At 31.6% G+C, this 19,891-nt stretch overlaps 2 protein-coding genes across 4 annotated transcripts in view; one reads left to right on the top strand and one right to left on the bottom strand.

Annotated features, from left to right (window-relative positions):
- Positions 1–6,026, top strand: part of LOC111013223 (beta-glucosidase 11) — a 22,308-nt gene extending 16,282 nt beyond the window's left edge. Inside the window, exons 7-13 of the mRNA XM_088127011.1 lie at positions 599–857; positions 1,285–1,400; positions 1,708–1,928; positions 2,634–2,662; positions 4,581–4,650; positions 5,058–5,148; positions 5,753–6,026. Of these exons, the coding sequence (XP_087983137.1) occupies positions 599–857; positions 1,285–1,400; positions 1,708–1,928; positions 2,634–2,662; positions 4,581–4,650; positions 5,058–5,148; positions 5,753–6,026 (1,060 nt within the window). The remainder of the gene's footprint in view (positions 1–598; positions 858–1,284; positions 1,401–1,707; positions 1,929–2,633; positions 2,663–4,580; positions 4,651–5,057; positions 5,149–5,752) is intronic.
- On the bottom strand, positions 5,695–18,256 carry LOC111013247 (ABC transporter C family member 14). Of its 3 annotated transcripts, XR_002601657.2 has the most exons (13): positions 18,099–18,256; positions 11,436–13,608; positions 10,993–11,313; positions 10,814–10,900; positions 10,065–10,688; positions 9,808–9,972; positions 9,402–9,696; positions 9,095–9,309; positions 8,468–8,773; positions 8,219–8,282; positions 7,868–8,107; positions 7,536–7,788; positions 5,695–6,017 (listed from the first exon to the last, which is right to left on the bottom strand). XR_002601657.2 is itself a non-coding variant. In XM_022287664.2 (12 exons), exons 2-12 carry the CDS (start codon positions 13,533–13,535, stop codon positions 7,688–7,690), a joined length of 4,518 nt encoding a protein of 1,505 aa, XP_022143356.1. In that variant the 5' UTR covers positions 13,536–13,608; positions 18,099–18,256; the 3' UTR covers positions 7,350–7,687. The 3 variants fall into 3 exon arrangements, 2 of the variants coding, with proteins under 2 accessions (XP_022143356.1, XP_022143357.1); XM_022287664.2 differs by lacking the exon at positions 5,695–6,017 and having other exon boundaries at positions 7,350–7,788; XM_022287665.2 differs by lacking the exons at positions 5,695–6,017; positions 18,099–18,256 and adding an exon at positions 15,139–15,380 and having other exon boundaries at positions 7,350–7,788.
- Between the last annotated feature and the right edge of the window lie 1,635 nt (positions 18,257–19,891).

Here is a 19,891-nt window from a genome sequence, read left to right on the forward strand (position 1 = left end):
TTATTTCATACTCTCTTTTATGGGTTAAATATTATAAGTTAGTTCTTCAAATTTTAGATTCTGTCTAATAAGTCTCTACACTTTAAAAATTATACTCTAATAGGTCACTGAATTGAAAGAGTCTCTATTGAAGTTTCAGAGATATATTAGACACAAAATTGAAAGCTTAGGAATAATACAGTAATATTTCTATTGTTTAGGGACATATTAGACACAAATTTTAAAGTTCAAGAATCTATTTAACACTTTCAAAGTTTAGAGACCTATTGGCTAATTTTTTTTAATACTCGTGAGTGTCTGGGTCAGCATGCGGACACGTCAACTAATATCACGAGACAATCGTCTAACCCTACAAAAGATCTCGTACCGAGAAATACATAGGAATTAATTCTTAGGATAGGAGACCATTATGAAATTTGAACCCATTCCCTTCCAATTTAACTTACCCCTTTAGATCAACGAGTCATCCATGATGGTTATTCTATAAAAAAGTAAAACCTATATGGATCTTATTTAGACAGAATCTTGAAAGTTCAGAACTTAATGGTGTCATTAAACTTTTTATTCTTCTGACACATTTTTCAAAATGTGAATGTAGAGAAGATTTCAGAGCATATGCAGAGGTGTGCTTTAGAGAGTTTGGAGATAGAGTATTACATTGGACAAGTGTGAATGAACCCAATGTATTTGCTATGGGAGGATATGACTTGGGATTTCTACCACCACAGCGATGCTCATCTCCATTTGGCATAAGAAATTGCTCTAAAGGCAACTCCTCAAGTGAGCCATACTTGGTTGTTCATCATTGTCTATTGGCACATGCATCGGCTGCACGTTTGTATAAGAAAACGTATCAGGTTCGTTCGTTTTGATCCTTGGACTTTTAAATTAATGTTTTGTTTTAGTCTTTAAACTTGACGTAAAAGACCACAGCCTTCACATGTAATTTTTCTCATTTAACAAGAGTCTAAATATGTAATTAAAAAAAGAATAATCTAAATATATTTGGAACTCCGACATGTAAAAGGATCCATAATGTTACCGTTTCTTGTTTCTAGTTTTTGAGTAGTTTCAAGCATTCATCGATGTGTATAAATAAACAAAAATATGCTCATATCAAGTTTTTTATTAATTAAAATAATAGTAAGAACTAAAATTATGTAGTGCAAAATCAGGGACTAAAATATAATATTTAAAAATTTAGGGACCAGAATAGAATAAACACAAAAATTTGAAATTTATGGTGACTATTGATATATAATAAACTTAAAAAAAAAAATACAGGACAAACAACATGGCTTTGTGGGGCTCAGCATCTACATGTATTGGTTTGTTCCTTTTAGTGATTCAGAAGAAGATGCAAAGGCTGTGGAAAGAGGCAATGAGTTTCTTGTCAACTGGTAAGTTTTTACATTCAACTCATCAATTCATTACCAGTTTAGAATATTTACAAAAGCACTTCTTTTTAAGTATGCAATATGATGAACTACTTCAATTAGTTGAAAATATTTTTCCGCTAGTCTATCAACTTTGAGGTTGTCCAATTAGTCTAATTTTAAAAAATGTCTAATAAGTCCGTCAACTAGAAAAAGTGTCTGATTGGTGAGACATTTTTTTAAAATTTGTAGACTAATTAGACATTGAATTGAAAGAAATAAACTTGATTAATTATTTGATTGATACACTTGTTGTTCTTCATTATTTTAGGCTCCTTCATCCATTGGTGTTTGGTGAATATCCGAATGTGATGAAGAAAAATGTGGGTTCAAGAATGCCAAATTTCACCATTGCTGAGAGTAGCCTTGTGAAGGGCTCTGCTGATTTCATAGGGATCATACATTACCAAAACTGGTATATCAAAGATGATCCTCACAGTTTGATGATGCAAAACAGAGACTTTGGAGCTGATATGGCAGCAAACATGATCGGTGAGTTTTGTTTACTTCCGATCTTTTTACTTTCAAAATATCTATTTTAGTATCAAATCCTTAGAAAGAAAAAAAAAAGAGTCGTTTTGGTTCTTGAACTGTCAATAAGTCTCACTTTAATCCATAAATTAAAAAAAAAAACTTCGATTATAACTATTATTTTGCCTTTTTATGCCTATTTATTTAGTATTGATCTCAACCAAATTTATGTGGCTCCAATATATACCATTAATACAACTTTTTCATGAACTAAAAAAATATGCATATTTACAAAGTCATGTTATCTCTATTATTAGTTTATAGAATTGGAGAATAAAACTGGGTTTTTTTTGTTTTTTTTTTATTTTTGAGATTAAAATAGACATTTTGTAAGTTTTAAAGATCAAAAGCATAATTAAATGTTAAACTTTAGAGATAAAATAAACATACTTTGAGTATGAGAAAATTAGAGTAGCCCATCAAAGTTTATGGACTTGAAAAATTGGAATTTATTTATTTCTATTTTATTTTAGTACATAATCTTTTGGAATTCTCACCCCCTATTTAATTATAATGCTATAGTTATATAAAAATAATAATTAATTGATACATAATTCATTTTGACTACCAAATTGAATTGATGACTACTTCAAACAAGAATCAATATAGTATTTATATAGTCTACTTAGGGAGGGAAAATTAATAAACACTTTTTTCTTAATACAGAAATGCATGATAATGCCACAACACCTGAGGTCAGTACTGTAATTTGAAGAGTTTGTTTGGTAACATTTTCTACTTTTTTTTCCTTCACATATCCACATGAATTTTGGAAATGGAAAATTTTAGACTATTTGAAAAATGAAGCTTGTTTACTATTCATTTATTTATTTTTATTGGTTTTTAAAATCATAGCTAAGTTAAAATAGACTAAAAATAGTAGTTCTAAGAAAATTTTTGCTTGTTTTTGAAATTTGGCCAACATTACAAAAAGGTATTAAAAAAAAGAATATATAAATATAGTATACAGCCTTCAATTTAAAAAATATTTAAAAAAATTATCATATGGAATTTTAGTTTCAAGTTTATGTTGTATTTATTTTCAAAACAATAATTAAAAAAAAAGATGACTGATAAAATGCATAATAAGTATAAATGGTTAAAATTCCAATAAGGTTAAATATTTCTTTTTTCTTTAAAATAATTTCATTTTAGACAACTAAAAACAAAAAATGGTGGCTTAATACATTTCGTTTTCTTTTTCCAAAAAAAAAAAAAAAACTAACTAACTCAAAGGTAAATACTAGTTTGGTTCCTCTATATATGTATTTTTTTCTTTAGTTCATTTTGATCTCTATATTTTGAAAATATCCATTTTAGTTATTGTACTTTCAAGACGTCTTTTATGTTTTTTTTGTTTTGTGTATTTTTAAAAAGTGACAATTTTAATCTATATTTATAAAATTTTAACACAAATTTTATACACTATCGAAACCGTTTAGTACAATTTATGGCTATATTTCAAAAAATTTAGCGAGTTGAATGACATGCTAAAATTTTGATCAAAATAAATGAAATAAAAATAAAAATGAAGGGATTAAAATGATCATTTTTTTCAAAAATCAAAACGAATGTTTTGATTATACGAGGACTAAAACATACGCTTTAAAGGTATTGGAACTAAAAATAAAAAAGAAAACAAGAATATTTAAGCTTTTATTTTAATAGAAAACAACACACATGTTTTTTTTTTCATTTTACAAAAAACAAGAAAATGTTAACCGAAAATTCGGGTTGGGTTTGCTTTTTAAAGGAAGCTGAACCATTGATTTTAGTATAATTTTATAAAATATTTACGAACATGTATTTTTGGATCTTTCTAAAAATAATTGCAAATTTAGCACATTTTAAAAGAACAATTGCAAATGTTTTTATTTGATTAGTATAACATATGAATCAGTGACATACCTACACATTAATTAGCTAGAGTTACTAGTATATTTGATTTAAGTTAAATTACAACTTTTCATAAATTTTTAATATCATATCTAACAAATCCTTCAACTTTAAAAAATATATAAGAGATGCTTACAATTTCAATTTTGTATCTAATAGGTTTCTGATCTATTCGACATTTTTAAAAATTTCCTCTAGACCTATTAAATATAGAGTTGAAAGCTAGTTTAGAGTCCTATTATACACAAAATTATATCCCATGATTAATAAGTTGGTGAATTTAAAAAAATGTATAATAGGTTATATTAGGAACTTATTAGATACAAAATTAAAAATTTAGAGATGTATTAGACATAAAAAAAAGTTTAGAAATTTATTAGACACGTAACTCTAAAAGACCGTAATTTAACCTAAACATAATAATAGTCATTAATGATATGCTTATAAATTGATGGACTATAAAACTAATATACCTACCAATTTTTTTTTTGAGGGCTGAGATATATCAATGATAGATATAAAAAAAGGGGGGTTGTATTGGCCAAATATACCTGTCAATTGATTAACTATAATCAATCATATACGATTAACTATAATCATTAATTAATATATATATATATATATTATAATTAAGTTCTATATATTTGTAATATTTTATATAATTTATGCTTGATTTTTGTTTCTTTGATACCCTTGGTTTACCCATTTTCATTATAGAGCCTGCAAGGAGTGATTGAGTACTTGAAGCAAGTTTATGGCAACCCTCCTACTTATGTCTATGAGAATGGTCTCTCTCTCTACCCCTTCAAAAAAATAATATAATTTATATTTCCAAGTTCTGCCAAAAGAAGATTCTGTGTTTATTTAGTGTTTAAACTGAAAAGAGAAACCTCCCATGATTTTAATGAATTCATATCATTGACATTATTATTTAAATGTGACGTTTGCATGTTAATTGGACTAATGAATAATGATCTAACACCACGTAAAATGTGGTGCACACGAAAATACGTTAGCTTGAATTTTGTCTTGCAATTTCTTTATGTCATGTTGTGCTAAATCATTTCACTAACGATGATGTACATATATATATATATATGACACTGAAATTTTTAAAAATTCAGGTAGTAGTTAATTTAACGTATTTTTATACTGAATTTACTTGATAGATTTTTGGTGGGAATATCTTATTAGGTCTTCCAATTAAGAGAAATTCATCATTGAAAGATGTGCCAAGAGTGGAGTACATGCATGGCTACATCGGAGCAGTTCTTGATGCTTTGAGGTAATATATATATATATATATATATATATATATATATATATATATATATTATATATTTTAACTTTAATGTGACATTTCTTCAAAGGGTCAATCTTCATATTTTTACTAAATATCATTTCTTTACTAGATCAAATCTGATGCTTCTACTTTAAGAAAAGAAAAATATAATAATAATAGATTAAATTTTCTTTTGAAAGTATTAGTCTTAAGATTGAATGTGGTAGGACATTGATTAAAATCAAATAATTGTGATCTCTCACTTGAGCATAGTTATAATGGTTAAAATATATTTTCGATTAAAAGATAAAAATTCGAATCTCTATTTCCACATGTTAAATTCGAAAAAAAAAATCAAATAGATGGTCATTTAGAAGGGCAAACAATGGTATGTGAGGTAAATAGTTAGTTTGAAAGAAAAGAGCATTTTTAACCCTAAATCAAGCTTTTAAATGTTATGAATATTTTTAAAAATTTATAAAAATAAAAATAAGTATTTTATTCTTTTTAAATTGAGTTCAAATTTAATAATACTAATATCACGTCCCATCAGTAATACTTTGTTGATATTTTTTTAATATTTTACCAATTTTTTCGATACTTACAGAAATGTCGACGTCGAAATTTGTCGCAGGAATGGATCAAATATAAAAGGGTATTTCACATGGTCATTTCTGGACCTATTTGAACTATTGGATGGTTACCAATCAAGCTACGGATTATTCTACATAGATTTGGATGATCCAGATTTAAAACGATATCCCAAGCTCTCTGCTAAATGGTTTTCTAACTTTTTGAAAGGGAAAGTTGCCAATTTGGATACCATTTTGGAGCTCCACAACAATCTACCCAATACTTCTCTTTATCATAATCTGCAATGAATAATCAAAATCACACACTTCTACTATAATATATAGATATACAATAATGTTCAAATTATGCATATGTAGAAGAAAATGTGACAGCATTTGGCAGATTGATGTCACAAAATAAATATTATTGCACTTGTATTTATATTATATGATTGAATATATCAATTAGGGGCTCAAAATCTTTTGGTATTCTCTCTTATTTGTTCTACTTCTATATAATGCATGCAGGATGAATATTATTCTTATGTATCCTAGAGAAATTTGAGGTCAAGTCAAATTTAAAAGAAAAAAAAAATAGTTTTCAATTTTGTGATTAAAAGAGAACTGCAGAAATACAAAATGAAACATTTCTTTTTCTATAAATATTTAAAATAGTACCCAAGTGTTTATAGAATTTTCCAACTTTTGGCTATGAGACGAGAAACTATAAAATTAGTTCCAAAGTTTTGGCTAAAAAATATTTGACGATTTTAAAAGAATGGTATCAAGAAAATAAAAATTTAAAGCATCTCATAAATGATCTAAAGAACATGATGTGTCTAAAATAATGGTTAGGTAAAAGTAGCAATTAGTATATGATATAACTAATGATTTTACCATTATTCTATCATATACCTATATAATGAGTTTATATGATATAACTCATGAACAATAGGCCAACATGAATGTAGTTCAACCAGTTAAGATATATATTTCCGACTAATTAATCATGAATTCAAACTTTCACGGGATATATGTCATATTTCTAACGGGGTAAATACGTTTTCAAATTTTTATATTTTTCTAAAAAACTTTGTAAGACAAATAATGTTCGAAAAATGCCATTTCTATAGAAAATGTGAGCATTAGGTAGATTAATGTGCTAGAAAATAATATCATTGCAAAAAGATCAAAATTGAGATTTTCTTAAAAAAATAATGAGCTATCAATTTAGGGTTTAGTCACGACCTAAATATTTTCTACTAATTTTTGCCATTAAATGATATTAAATAAATGAGTTAAACTCCTTAATTAATTAATTTTGGCATGAGATATGCTCAACGTATACTCTTGAAAGAAGTTTAGCTCATGGGGGAAATTTTCTGGGATACTCTTTACCACCTCAAGATCATATAAAAAGTTATGTAGAGTACACTAATATTACAAAAATTATTTATAAATACAAAATTATAGTATGAAGGCTCACAGATACAATTACTGCATAAATTTTGCCTAAGTGAGAATATTTGCAATTATGATCAAGTGAAATTAGCTTTTTAATTATGCCTACATTTATAATTACTAGTCTTTATGCGTGTTATGTACGAAATTTCCAATTTATTCGATAATACATTAATGATGAATTTGTTAATTTATACTAAATAATTAAAAATTTTGTAAGTATCAAATTAAGAATTCTAATCTTACACATATTTTTAAAACAAAAATAGTGACAAAATTAATAATAAAACTTTGGCCAAATACTCCCAATAGAATCATACCAATGGCCAAAGCCAATATTGTGAAGGGTTGCTATACCTGATTAATCTTTGGAAGGATAGGCTTGATTTCTTTTTCCATCACTATTTTCTACTCATCCGAAACAAAACCCGAGCTCGCGTTCTTTACGGCTTGCGTTGCTGCTCGAGACTCGACATCAAGAAGCCTAACCAAATTGCAAAGCAGTCCGCTTAGAGGTCTAAGGAGCGGTTGGCATACTCTTGAACCAATGCCCCAAAAAGTGATGGCCTCTGAATCAGCTGAGAGGGACTATCAAATTCTCTTGCTTTTCCTGTTCAATATGAATAAAAAGAGGTTACTTTGGGGGACTTGAGATGGTTTAGATATCGTGTCGGGTTAATAACACTTGCCTGCATCAATAACCAAAACTCGGTCGCAGTCCATGACTGTGGGAATTCTGTGGGCTATGCTTATGATCGTACACATCCCGAAATCCTCTCGGATGATCTTTTGAATCAAAGCATCGGTTTTCGAGTCGACCGATGCAGTTGCTTCGTCCATGAACAAAAGCCTACTGCGCTTTAGCATTACCCTTCCTAGGCAGAGAAGCTGCCTCTGCCCCACGCTCCAGTTTTCTCCATTGTCAACAACTGTTAAGATTGGCAACAGTGAATATTTGGTAGATTTCTAAAGACACAAACAACAGAATCCATCATTCAAAAAGTTTAGAGAAGAGAAGAAGAGATAATCAGATAAAGCACCTGGAGAATCTAGTTTTTCGGTTTTTGAAGCCACGACGTCTTTGAGTTGGCACCGATCCAAGCTCTGAAATATCGATTATATATTGTTATAGTTCAAGATAGAGATTGAATCACAGACCATCGAAACAAAGACATGCTCATCGTGTTGCAGTTGCAGCACTATTGCCAATTTAAATGTTTCAAATTCTCACTCTAGTGTGACGTGCTTAAATCAACGGATAAGGCATATAATATAAAGAATGTTCTTACCTTCCATATCTCTTCATCAGAATACTGACCAACTGGATCGATATTGCTTCTCACCGTCCCCTCGAAAAGAACTGGTTCTTGCGGAATGATCCCGAGCCGAGACCTGAGATCGTGAAGCCCCAACGTGGCTATGTCAATGCCATCAATAATTATCTTTCCTCCTGTAGGTTCCACTAGTCTGAACAACACTTGGACTAGAGTTGATTTCCCACTCCCCGTTCGACCAACGACACCGATCTTCTCTCCTCCATAGATGGTTAAAGTAATACCCTTAATGACTAAAGGAGTGTTTGGCCGATATCGAACCTGTTACTCGGCAAAAAAATTTAATTAACAAAACATATAGTAGGGAATTGATGGATAATCACATTACCATATCTTGAAACAGAAGTATTGTAATATAGGCTGCAGAGAGTTCAGCTCCTATATCATCTAATTCAATGTTTTTCAATAATCATAGTCTCGAGCCCCACTCGTTGTATTATGCTCGAGGCCCACCCTACTACTGTCAGAAAAGCTTCACCCACTCTAACACTAGTTTAAGGAGGGTATCTCAAAAAATCAAGGGAGGAAGACGAAAAATGAGATCTTATGAAGAAAGTAGTCAGTAGCTCAAGAGCCTATTACCTGCAAATCTTTGAGATCAACATTTCCATGGGAAGGCCAATTTGGGGAAGGAAGAGAGTCTTTAATTTTCCATTCCGCTTCTGGTGGTATGACAGAAAATTGCTTCACCCTCTCGACAGACACCATTTTGTTTTCAATGAAGCAGCTCATGTATATGGCCCAGAACATGACACTATTCAAAGACAATCCATACGACAACGACAAACCGACATTTTCTGCAATAAGTAATGATAATTTTAAGCACAGTCTGTCAAATGCTTAAAGAATATGACATATTTTTCCATCAGGATGGACAATTCACACTCACCGGGCTTGATAATGGAGCTAGGTAGTATGATCAAGAACAATGCTGAAATGCAAAACACTAGACTTCCTAGCATCTCCAAACGGAATCCCAACCACACATTCGATCCATAATTGTGGAAATCCATACGCAAATTATCATTAACTCGTTTAACATTCTCTTTGCAAAACTTATCTTGTTTTCCAAAAGAGCGGATAGTTATAACTCCTTGTATGCTTTCTGAGAAGTGATGAATCACTGGGGCTTTTGTTATCGAGTCGAGACGAGTCAATTCGCGAGACGTAGCAAGGTAGTATCCCTGTAAAATGAAAACAGTAAAGGAAATTGGAGCATATAAGAACAATACATTCTATGAACACTTTCACAGTATCAATTGAGGATTCATATTGAGATAAGAGATTGTCCTTACCCGGTACCAAACGTTAAGAAATAGAAGTGGAATCACTAGGAAAACTGTAGGCCAAGCATATTGACATGTGACAATGAAGATACTGAGTACTGTAATGTACATTGCAGTAGCAACAGTCATGAAGAAGGGGATGAACAAATCAATGTTCGTCTGATCATTTGAGGCCTACATGAAAAAGTAAAAATTGAATTTGGTTCCAGTGCAAGGTAAAACAGAAATTAGTTAAGAAAAAAGTGGTTCATAGTGGTAGAACTTACTCGACTTAGTATTCTTCCGGATGGCGTGGTGTCAAAAAATGACATGGGGGCATGTAAGATGCTATTAAGAATTTGTGAAAAGAAAATCTGGGCTGTCTTAAGCCCTATGATCACAAAAGTAAGAGATCTTGAAACCACCAACACGACTGAAACAACAGCAATCACCGCATACACAGAAATAAACAATGAAGGATTGAAGGTTGCAGCGCGGTCCGCTGAAGTTTCATATGCCAACCAATAATCACCTGCCATCATAGATGCTTGCCACGCTAGGGAGAGTGACAAGGCCAATACTACTCCCCACCATCCATAAGCCTCAGTGCAATAAAGTTTGTAAACATTCAAGCTGACACTCCCAGTTTCCCTCTCCTCATCTTGGATGAGTTTTGATGAACCCTTATCAGACTGTGGTTGATCATCGTGGCTTTTTTCACCATTCCCTTCCCTGTGGTGCTGGGAAGGTGACTGAGGAGGTTTGGGAGAAGAAACTTCAAGCATAGGATTGCAGTTATCCACAATTTCCATGGAGCTCTCATGTGCTGCAACTAGAGCTCCAAATTCCATCCCACCCTCTACTAGCTCATTGTATTTTCCAGATTGCACAATCATCCCATCTTTCATTACCTAATATAAAAAAGAAGCAAATAAATGCTCCAAAAACTTACCAGTAAAAGGAACATCTGAGACTATATGCCACTTGTGAATGTAATGAAACCAATAATGAATAAAGAAGGTATTTAAGAACATACGAAGATTATATCGACATTGTGCAAGAAATCGACTTGATGGGTAACAAGAATAACGGTCTTGCCTCTGAGAATTCCTCTTACACATTCCTGAAGAAACAAAGGTATAGATTAGTATGCATTGTTACACAATTATGCGGCCTTAATAAGCAGTTGATATGGGAGACGCCAATGAATAAGACCTTAAAAATTTCAGATCCAGTATGAGCATCAACCGCACTAAATACATCGTCAAGAAGATAGATATCACAGTCCTGGTATACAGCTCGGGCAAGTTGTATCCGCTGCTTCTGCCCGCCACTGAGGTTTATGCCACGCTCACCGATCTCAGTCTGATCACCATACTCCATCATTTCCAAGTCTTTCTCTAAGCAACAAACCCTGATAACCTCCCTATATTTCTGTCTGTTCAAAGGCAAACCAAATAGGATATTCTCTTCAATGGTGCCATTTTGAATCCATGATGTTTGAGCAACATAAGCAGTAGTTCCACAAACATGAACCTATTTTGGAAGTGTGCAACATAAGATATAAACAAATTGGATAAATGATTTGTCATAATTATCATATATGGAGTCGAACATAAACTTGGACTTCTACCTTTTCAATTAGAATAAATTTATACCTTTCCAGACATTTTATGCATCTCGCCAAGAATCGAAGCCAAGATAGAGGATTTTCCAGATCCCACAGTCCCAACGATGGCGGTAAGCTCTCCCTTCTTAATTTTCAAATTTATATCTTTCAAAACTACTACACCATTCGCATCATCATCCCAGCTAAATACGCCATTTTCAACTACCGCAGCAATATTGCCATGACATCCTTCAGTTTTTTCAACTGAAGCTTCAACCAACTCTTTGCTCAACATGAACCGGTCCAGCCTCCCAAGTGATACCATTGCTTGTGAAAGTGAGATCATAGATTGAGGAAAAGTCCGGATAGGCTCCTGCAATATCTTAAAGATGGTTGTCGTTGTGAACACTGTCCCAGGATCAAGTTTTATGCCTAACAGTAGAGCAGTCCCAAAGGTGAGAGTTGACATGATGACTGGTGCACTCCACATGACTATAATGTTCCCAAAGACTGAATACATGAACTTGGTCAGCCAGTCAAATTCCGATTTGCGAAAATCTTGAATTCTATCATTGAAGTGCTCTTCCCACGCTTGAAACTTTATCACACGCATGTAATTAAGCATCTCATTCGTTGCCTTCATTCTCAAATCACGATTCCTCATTACATTGAATTGGAACTTATTGTTTCGCTTAGAGCCGAACACAACAAATAGAAGAACGCCTACAAGTGCAACCAGTGTAGAAACTGTCGCAAGACCGAGGTATGCACTGAGAAGCACCATACCGACACCAACTTGTAATGGCATCAACCATACAGCATGCAATTGTAACATCATATCAGAAAGCTGTTGAGTATCAACAGCCATGTAATTTACTGTCTGTCCAACCCCATGATCCTGTCTAGAAGATGATGATAACCTTAATCCCTTCTTGTACAAAGATGTAATCAATGTGCATCGAATGAGAGTCCCAAGCTTTTGGGAGTTAAAATTAAATTGATGAGTAGTGAGAATTTCAAAAAACTTAGCAGCTAGAAGAATCAGTACAAGGTAGTATCCTTCATTTGGGGAGCTCCCTTTTCCAGCAGTGAAGTCAACAAAACGTTGAATAAGGACAGGCCCAACGAACATGACGCAAAGGCGCACGATAGCAAGGATGGCAGTTAAGGCAAGGTCCTTCCAGAAGCAACGGAGCAATGTGGTTCGAACTGGGTGAGTGGACTTTTCATGAGGTTTAGGCCACTTAGATTCAAACAGGGCTGACATTTTCTCAGCTCTGTGTTGAGGTGCAAGAGTTGGAACATCTTCTAGTTGCAGAGGGGCTTTATAACCTTTACATAACAAGGGATTCATCCACAGCCAGAATGCCTTCGATATAAAAGACGCCGAAGCAAATAAAGAAACATTTGATTTACTTGGATCCAATTCAATTAATTCATTTTGTCCATCAAATTCTGCATTGGCTGCTGTGGCCACCATAACCCCTGTTGATCCTTTAATGGCAACAAAAAGAAGAACTAATGATAATGGAAATGAGGCAATGGAAATTATATCATCCAAAGTCAAATTGAGTTCATCAGTTGCTCCGGTAGAGACCATACGGATAATTGCGGATGCCATAAACAAGGACGTGATTATGAAATTTATCGTCCAGTAAATTCGTAGAGTAAGTGGATGCTTGGTAGCTTCAAATCTTCTTTCATGGATTAATAAGATTGCAATAACTGCATGAGTCAATCCTTGAACCAACCAAAACATGCCATTTGCAATCCTCCATGTCGATTGAACACTCGAGGAAAATGTCAAGATACTTGAGACAATGTAGCAAATGGTTAACAGGCCAGAAACGATTAAAGAGAGTTTAAAGAAGACGGTGGTCCTAATTAGAGGTCTACTGTTTCCTATGAGAGGTTTGCTTAGGTCGGAGTTTATCCGGCCACCAGATTTGAATCGAGAATATAGCTTTTGCAATGGAAAAACTAAGAGTATGAGCAAGAACAGGATATCAATAGAGGATAATAAAACCCTTTGAGGGCAGGGTGAAAGGAAAATAAACCGTGACCATTGGATTATAGCTCCAAGAGCCTTGTCCTCTGAGGATTCAATCATGGAGCAAGAAGGTGAATTCAACCAAGATGTAGATGCCATGGCTGCAAATTCTTAGAACAGAACTATATAACCATCCAGTACTTGAAAATCATGAAGTTATTCCTCTATCTCCCTGAAAAGTGAAAAAGAAACCAAAACAAAAGTCAGTTCATATTCCTAATGCTAGTTCTGGCTCTGAAGGTCCTTCAATATGAAACAAAGATTTCCAAAGCAATGAACAGAAAAGTAAGATTACAAAGCCAAATTGCAATGGAAAATGCAAAGCAAACAAGAGGGTAGAAGCAATGAAGTTACAAAATAGTTGCATGAAATCATGCAAACAAAAAAGGTTTGAGATGAACAACCAAGTCGAATCGATGGAGTTAAAAGGTAGTGCAAACTGGGTTCAACCATGGGATAAGAAATTAGGACAATTTGAGAAATTTTATATTACTTCTGTAGTAATCGTTCCCTCCATTCACACTATGAATTTTTCTGCGTAGTACTAGACCCACGTCATTTTAGAATAATATGAACATAATTGACAATATATGGAAGTAGATATGACTTTTCCCAAAGAAGCAATCTTAAATGCAAGAAGATGGAAAGTTCCCAGGCGAACATTGGCCTGGCTGTTTTCTGGGTTCCTCTTTCCAAGGATATCATTTTAGTTAAGGACGACAAAATCTTCCAATAATGATGAAGATCAAGGTTATTATTTATTAATATTCTTAAACAAAGAAATATTTAATAGTTCACAGATTAGGAGAAACCCAGAGGCGCAAGATAAAAGGGAAGAAGCCAAAAAGATGGCAAGTTCGAAGGTTGTGAAGAGTGAGCTGTATGCTGAGTTCGTCTTTCCATAAGATAACTTTTTTGATGAAGTCTTCCAGAAATGATAGCTATCGATATTATAAAACGAAGGAACGTTGGATGGTTCAATACCTCCAAAAGGAAACAGTAGCCCCTTTTAAATATATATATATCCAGAAAATTCCCAGTTGGATTGAACTTAGATATACATAGATCAAGTACTTAATCAAAATTTTGAAGAACTATTTTAAATGGAAGATGTTAAGAGAAAATACAGAGAAGGGCGATAAAACCATAGCAATATGCTGCAAAACCGAGGAACGATCGCGTGGAAAAGATAACCAAATAAATAATAAAACATGAAAGACAAAGGATATTTGATTTACATCGAATCAAGCATAGAAAGAGAGAAAGAGACAAAGCCAGCGACAGAGAGACAGAAAACCAGAGAGAGCTTTTTGACCTCAAAAAGGGCGAAAAAACAAAACCACGACGGTGAAAGAAAAAGACGAGAGAGCAAAAGAAGAAAGAAACTACACCCAAAACGTGAGCATGGACCCATGGAAGGAATGGTTCTTTAAAGTTCAAACCAAAGATCCCAAGCAAAACCCAGATTAAACAAAATGAAAATGCGTCGTTACAACACTCGGCTACAGTTCATTCTTTGCACTCAAAACAAAATGGGGGTTTAAGGCAAAACCCAAACAAGAATCCGTCAAATGAACAATGATTTTCTCGAAACCAGAGGTTACAAGCAAAACCCAGAAGAACAAAAGGGGAAATGCGTCATTAAAACTCGGCTACAGCTCATTTGCAGTCCTCAGGACAAAATGGGGGTTTAGGGCAAAACCTGAACATCAATCCATGGAAGGAATGGCGACTTTCTTAAAAACCAGAGGTTATAAGCAAAACCCAGATGAAGAAGAAGGGAATGCGTCGTTATAAGTTGACCACAGCCACTGGGTTTGTAAGGGAAATCAGAGAAAGGAAAAGAAATGACAGAGAAAGAAAATTATCTCCGTGAATGACATTAATGGCAGAAGCCAACAGGCTTCGGCTGGTGATAATTTGACAGAAATTGACTGTTTTGGTTCTTCGGAGACGTGGAGGCCGCCAAAGCTTCAAGCTCCAAGTGGCCATTGGCGATGCCAAAATCCTCCAAGCTTTCTTCGTTTACTTTTTGGTATTTTTTTTGTTTTTTTGATTTTTTGTTTTTTGTTTTTATATAATATATTCCACTTTGAAAACAGATTTTTTTTTTCTTTTAACCACGATTGATATATAAATATTGATAATATGTTTTTTGCTAACAAGGTTTTCAGAGATATCTATCGATATCTTGAAAAAATTATAAATACAAAATTCACGATAAATATATAATTAATAAATAATAAATAAGTATTTCACTCTTTTTAGGTAGGTTAGAATTATTATATTAAGTTCATACAATCTATGAAAATGTTGATTAAGTCGTTATCAAATTTATGTACTAGTTGCTAACATTTTAATTAATTAAGCCCTTTTGAGTTAATTTAGGTTAAATTGCTAAACTTTAAAACTCATTAGATAATGGTTTCATTTTTCAATTTTATTTTATTAAAGACTATATTGTTTCCTCGTAGTTTTTTTTTTTTTTAATGAACAACTTTGAATTTGTAACTAAATTTTAGAAATAAAATTGATTTTTCAAATATATATATATATTCTAGATTTAAAAATTTTATGTTGATTTTGTAAAAAGAATATAACAAAACAAAAGAAATGTAAATATTGGATAGGAGTAGTGTTTAAAAGCTTGGTTTAAAAAATAGAAAACCATAAATAAATGCATTACCAAATAAGGACTTAATTATTATGTTTTAATTAAGTTACAAAAATGATGATGTAATATAAAAAATATACTTTACTAATTAAATTGAAAATACATTATATTTTAATTTGATGGAATAAAATTATCACACATCCATAAAATCAAAACTTACTCACCTTTTTCTTTTTAGCAAAAACTTATCACTTTAAACATAGTAATTATTATTTAAAAAATTACTAATTAAAATATTGGTATACATCGAGAACCTAAAAAATGGCCACCTTTTAGCCCATATATTGTTATTTTTTAAAAACTCCTTGATCGATAGGATTTGAGTAGAAAAAAATTCAATACATAAATAATAAAAATTGGAAATGTTAAAAAGTTGAAGAACAAATAAATAAATAAATATAAATATATATATATATATATATATATATATATATATATATATATATATACACACTCGGGAACAAATTATAATTTAGCCGTAGCCTAGAAATTTATTGCTTGGCTAGACAAATAAAGACTATCCATTTAATTATTGGAATGCTCCTTTTGAATTATTTGTCTCATCTTTATTTTTATTATAAAAAATAGAGAGAATATGGTAAAATAATATGGAAATTTTGGAAAGCTTTTTATGAAAAGCCATTACTTTGTTAAGTGATATTCTTGTTTTATATACATATATATATTTGTTCATATTCACATTTCCATTTTTAAATAAATAAATATTTAATTGAATTTCCATTATAAAATTTGTAGCAAATTTTTAATTTAGACGCCATGTTGGATGAATTTCAATTTTATTCTTTATATGTAAAAAAGATTCAATCACATACCAACTACTCTCATTTAATATGCTTTATTTGGACGACAAATGAACTCTAAAAGTTGTTGATGACTTGATCGAGAGAGACTTGATTTAAAAAATATCAATACATGGGAAGAAAATTCAAACTTGGACAATCAAATTAAAAATTGTTATTGTACAAAAAATAACAAAATTACTCATTATCATATGTTATAAAACATAGCAAACTAATCAATCATAATCCTGTGACAATTCTAAAAATAGTAGAAAAAAATGTTCTTATTATTTATTTATTTTTTACCATTTAAAGATTTTGAATTTTCATTATTAATAATATAAGTTACAAAGAAATACATGCATTATCCAATTTTTTCAATTAAAAATAAAATAATCGGACTCTAAGTTTTCAGTTTGACTGAAGGGTCAAATTGGGAATCCTAATCGAGGTCCCTAACGAGGATGGGGAGGTCTTCCTGTCCCGTCGACATCCTATTTAATATTTTATTAATTTTTATATTTTGTATATAATAATATTGATATATGTTAATTTTTATAAATTTTTTTTAAAATTTTAGAACATTGCAACTCTAATTAAATTTTTCACTATTTCACAAAAGAAAATTTTATATCTTTAAAAAATTAAAATATTTATAAATCTCTCCCAGAAAAAACTAATATATATATAATTTCGGGGCGGGATTGGGGATGGTCCTGACTCCGTCCATTGTCATCCCTATTATTTTCTCTATCGTAGAAAATAAATAGATATAATATCTAAGTATTATTCTTTTAACTATTTTCGATTGTTAAAAAAAATTGACTGCACTCAAGTAAATGGGTAAAAAATGAAGGGAGGAATCCAGCCACCAAGATTGAAAGTTTCTCATTCCGTCTCTAGATTTTTCATCGACGGTATCATCAAGAACAAGAAGAACCAATTTTAATCTTCACCAACGAAAATAGTATAATTGAAAAACTAAATCAAGAAAACAACAGTACTCGAACACAGGACTAAAAAACACACACACATATATATATATAATAATAAGACAAAAAAAAAAAAAAAAAAAGAAGTACAGCTTTACGAGCTTCTCTGTTCTTCCATATTTTCAGAAAAGAAGTAAAATGAAAATAAAGAGATTCAAAAAAGAAAATAAGAGAGAGAGAGAGAGAGAGAGAGTACCTGAAAGTTGTGGAGAATCCATTAGAGGGAGGAATCTGGTGCAGAAGAAGGGATGAAAAGAAAAGGATTTTAAAAATGGAGGACACGAAGAAGAAAGTGAAATGGGATTTTTCTTCCTCAAAGAACCGCTCGGTTGGTGTTTGGACTTTTATTCTTAGATTTTTCTTTTTTTTTTCTCCTTTCTTTTATTTATTTAATTACTTGGGTTCGGATGGCTATTTTGTTTTTAATTTTTAATTTTCAAAATTATACTACGCATTTTCTATAATTTCGTTCGTAGGCTCTTTATTCCTCTTCAAAAATATATTTGAATTGTTAGGTAAAATTTTGTTATCAAATTTTAAAAGCATTTTCAAAATCTAAAATTATATTAGAAAGAAAAAATATTTCCAAAAAGATACTTTTATTTTTAGGACTGGACTAATAATTCAATGGGTAAACACGAAAAACATATCAAAGGAATTGTGAGGAGAAAAATAAAATTTTTAAAAATAAAAAAGACAAAACAAAATTATATGTTATAGGAGGAAAAAACGACACGCAAACAAAGCTGACAGAGTGGCGGATCCAAATTGGACCAGGCCGAGCAGAGCTCGACGTCGAGCAGGTGCCCGGGGGCCAAGCCCCTAATTTCCTCCGTCATCCGTACAAGCCTCATTTCCTCCACCATCCGTCGCATGGTGAAAAAAACCCTAGAGGAGCCTGAGCGACCATAAGTAAAAAGAGAAAGCAAACTCTAGAGGTAGGCAAAACGGAGACTAGTTACTTCATACCTAGTTGCTTCGTACGTTAAGCTGACTTTGGCATCGAAACATGTGTGACTAAGATCGCACCAGTTTAGACTAATATGATTTTGCAGGTCCCTAATCATCAAAGTCGTTGCAGATGCTGAGACAATTTAAATTGGAACTGTCCACGCATCATCAAAATACATATATACATATTAGAAATTATGGTGTTAAGTTTAATTTTTAAAAATAAAATACTAAAACAAAATGGTTATCCAATGAGATCTTTTTCCCTCAAAATTTGGTTTAGACTCCAAATATATTTATCTATATAATAAAATAAAAGAATGGAGGAGTAAAAGTAATGTTTCTAACTTAGTTTTTAAAAATAAAATAGTTATCTAAGGGAACTTAGGTATATATTTATTTTGTTTTGTTATTATTATTATTGTTGTTGTTGGAATAAGAGAAGTTTTTACATTTTTGGTGACGAGTTTGGCCAAGGTGGATGATAGAACGAGTGGCTAATAGCAATACCTGTCCCGCGCGTCACGGCCTTCATCAATTCCAATTAGTGTTGTTTTTCCCTTTTTTCTCTTTTTGCCCTTTTTTTCCTTTTTTCCTTTTTTTTTTGTTATTTTCAAAGCAATGGCATAATAAAGGTTTCAAATTTGGTTAATGGTAACTTTGGTATATAAAAAGAATTGTATTTGTTTTGTACAAATTTTGTTAGTAAGTTTTTAATTTCTAGAAATTTAAAAAGTAGAAGTGAGTTTTTGAAAACTAAGTTTTTTTTCTTTTCAAAATTTAGGCTTGTTTTCCTTAAAATGTTTATAAAAAGAAGGATCACGTAGATGAAAATAATATTTATAAGCTTAATTTAAAAAAAACACAGAATAAGAAACAAGATGGTTACCCAACAGGGTCTATTTTGTAACATTTTCAAAATTATGTAAACTTTTTAAACAACAAAATAAGGTTTTCTTTTCCTCGTTTCTAGTTGTATCCAAAATATAAATAACAATATTATTTTATCATTTATTTCTAGTAGTTGTGTTGCATCTC

The sequence above is a fragment of the Momordica charantia genome (assembly GCF_013281855.1).
Source record: "Momordica charantia cultivar OHB3-1 chromosome 8 unlocalized genomic scaffold, Mcharantia_2.0 BLBB01000008.1, whole genome shotgun sequence".
In the NCBI taxonomy this organism is placed as follows: Eukaryota; Viridiplantae; Streptophyta; class Magnoliopsida; order Cucurbitales; family Cucurbitaceae; genus Momordica; species Momordica charantia.

What these genes read in the sequence shown, in the direction of transcription:
- LOC111013247 (XM_022287664.2), bottom strand. Translation starts at nt 13,535, where the DNA reads ATGGCATCTACATCTTGGTTGAATTCACCTTCTTGCTCCATGATTGAA. An exon ending in CGAAAAACTAGATTCTCCAG is followed by an intron (nt 8,108 to 8,218) that starts GTGCTTTATCTG and finishes CAATCTTAACAG; the next exon opens with TTGTTGACAATGGAGAAAAC. An exon ending in AGTTTTGGTTATTGATGCAG is followed by an intron (nt 7,789 to 7,867) that starts GCAAGTGTTATT and finishes CATATTGAACAG; the next exon opens with GAAAAGCAAGAGAATTTGAT.